The 2746-nt window shown below is 39.8% G+C and overlaps 1 protein-coding gene across 1 annotated transcript in view; it reads left to right on the plus strand.

Moving 5' to 3' along the window:
* The first annotated feature begins 1400 nt into the window (after positions 1-1400).
* The window catches only part of inka1b (inka box actin regulator 1b), a 2489-nt gene continuing 1143 nt past the window's right edge, over positions 1401-2746 (plus strand). The window contains exons 1-2 of the mRNA XM_035662023.1: positions 1401-1516; positions 1613-1665. Of these exons, the coding sequence (XP_035517916.1) occupies positions 1663-1665 (3 nt within the window). The 5' untranslated portion in view covers positions 1401-1516; positions 1613-1662. The remainder of the gene's footprint in view (positions 1517-1612; positions 1666-2746) is intronic.

A 2746-nucleotide genomic window follows, 5' to 3' on the forward strand; every position in this document is an offset into this window, starting at 1 on the left:
AAGATAGACAGGAAAAGGGGGGCAGAGAGTGAGAGGGGATGCAAAGGGCCGCTGCATCAAGGGCTCAGCCTTGGTACATGGGGTGCCAGCTCTACCAGGTGAGCTATCCAGGCACCCCATCCCACTGTATATCAGAGGAGAATACAGTGTTTTTACTGTACAATATGTATTTAAACTATATAGTTGCTAGTTAAATCCGGTTTCTATCCAGACCTTACATAAATACATGGTTGTATAATACATTGCAGACATTCTTAAAGATTAAACCAGAGGTTCATAACCTTTTTGGCTTACGACCCCTAATCAAAACTCTGTATTTGGGGCTCCTTGTTATGCTGCAGATTTATTTACATAACTGTTTAAGGCCCCCCCAAAAAAATATAGGTTTGTGTAGCATAACTTTTTTTATCCTTTATACTCCATTAATCATCTCCTGACCTTTATGATCATTTAGAAGGCCCAAACCCTATGTTGGTAACGACTGAACTAACAGTACTTCTTTATAAAGTAGTGAAAACTAGCTCTACCACTTTGCTCTCTGCTTGTGGATTACATTAATGGTCTTATACTGTCATAATAATCAGTCATTTTGATCCTTCAAGTCTTGGCTGATATTACTTCAGTGAATGATCCGAGCACCTCTCCCACCATTGGCTAAATTACAATACAAAGTGTTATAAACATCCAAAGGGGTGAGGTGACTGAGGAGGTGCAGTCATGAATGGTTTGCTCATCTGCAAATGAAATGAGAACTTCACTTAAGCCCTGTTTGCATTTGTAAACACCAATTAAGTAAAGAATGGTGAATGGTCCGTTTGCTATGCTCAGACCTTAATAAATGGCGTGAAAAGGTTTTTTTTTATGCAGAGACAATGGAGAATGGTAATATGGGAGGTGCTGTTTACAAAGATCCACAAGGTGGCGACATGTAGATTTCAGTAAATCAGCACATGGCTGGCTTTTCAGTCACAGCAGCTGCCCAAAACAACTTTTACAGAAGTTGTTTATAGTGTTAGTTTATACTCTGCATTAATACACACAGCCTCGTGAAACTACAATTATTGTCTTATCTTAAAAATAAAGTAATAATGTACTGAATTAAATAATCAGTGTGAGTGATTTGCAATATTTAGTAGTATCCGGATACATTGTTTAATATAAAACGTTTCAAAAGTCCCTGTGGTCATTTAATCAAATTAATTGTTAAATAAAAATGCTCTAATTATCCACCTCCAGATGCAGAGTCCCGACAGTGTAGTACAATGCAGTTACAGTAGGAACCGCTGTAATTACACAGGGAGGTATCCTGTTTCAGGACACTTGCTATTGGCTGAGTCTGTGATGCCCTGCGCTGATTTGCTGTAGCGAAAGACTCAGCATCGTCAAAGTCCGCAGACAGACCTCCATCTGGTTCAGAGGACAGAATACACAGAGAGACACATCACATCGGATCAGCTGTAAATCTGTGGAGTTGTTCACTGTACCGGGATTCATTACATTTTCACCAAATGCGAAGGTGAGTGTTTTACTAATAAATGAATGTATGTCTTAAGAAGTGTCATACACGTGACAAGAGCCCATCACTAATCCAATGCATTGCTTTTTGTTGCAGAAACGATTAACAGGATTCTAAACTTCGCTGCAGACATTTACTCACAAGCAATGGTAAGTTGTCTTTACTTTTTTTCACGTGTTTTTATATTTTACTGTTCTGCAGATGCATTGCAGTGGTTTGATTGTGATAGCAAAAGGCCCTGAGCAGAAATACTTTAGGTTTTTGTTTGTAATTCTGAGTGTTTTTTTTAAAGCTAGAATGTTTCCCCCAAAGTCACAGTCAATTCAAACCACTCTGCCCCTTTTTCCTAATTTTGTACAACTGGATGAATCTCCTCCTTGTGTGAAGGCAGCCAAGGAGAACAGGGCATTTTAAGAAGTGCAGACTGACCACAGAGTCCCACTGAGGATATTCCTGTATGACAGATAAGTCCCCCCCAGGGGCCAAATGGTTCAGCACCCACAGCTGTGATAACATCATGGCATTGTGGTGTTCTTACTGCTCCAAGCCAAACACTGGCAGGACAGGGAGGGCCAACAAACTAAATATAAGAACTCAGGCTCAGGAATTATGATGTCAAAACTTGTGTTTTTCAAAGATTTCTATTTTCGGCCACAAGGAAGTTTGCTAAGATAGTATTTTTCGTTTAATTGTTGTAAAGATTGTACAGTTTAGATATCATACAGCAATATTACATCAACTGGATTGCATTGATTTAAGTTTTTCTGAAGGCTGGAAGATTCATAATTAATACATGATTGTTGTGTAATTCCAAAATGTTGCTGTCATTTCCTGCTTTATAATACAGACCAGCCAACATCCTGTGAGTTAGGGGAGTCCAGAGAGGATATGTGCCTCTTCACTCCTCCATGATTCACTGTACTTTGTTCAAACTTCCCCTCTTGCTTTAGGAGGCAGGGAGAGTTTTCCCAGTATAAAATGTGCATCCTGTTCTCAGAGCCACAACTTTTTCATTTTCATTTTCATACTGCATGGGATGGTCTCCATAAAGCTTCTCTGAGGTTTGTCAGGAATGCTTCACTTGTTATATGGTCATAAAGCAGAGTGATCTCAGCTGGTAAAAATCTTATTGGCCCAGTTCTGGAAATAACAGAGGGAACTGTGCCTCAGCTCGGCCCGGCCACGGTATGATGGGATATTTTGGAAGCCAGCCTAACTGCTCTTTAGACT

The sequence above is a fragment of the Morone saxatilis genome, unplaced genomic scaffold, assembly GCF_004916995.1.
Source record: "Morone saxatilis isolate NCDOM2014 unplaced genomic scaffold, NCSU_SB_2.0 Contig18, whole genome shotgun sequence".
Classification (NCBI taxonomy): Eukaryota; Metazoa; Chordata; class Actinopteri; family Moronidae; genus Morone; species Morone saxatilis.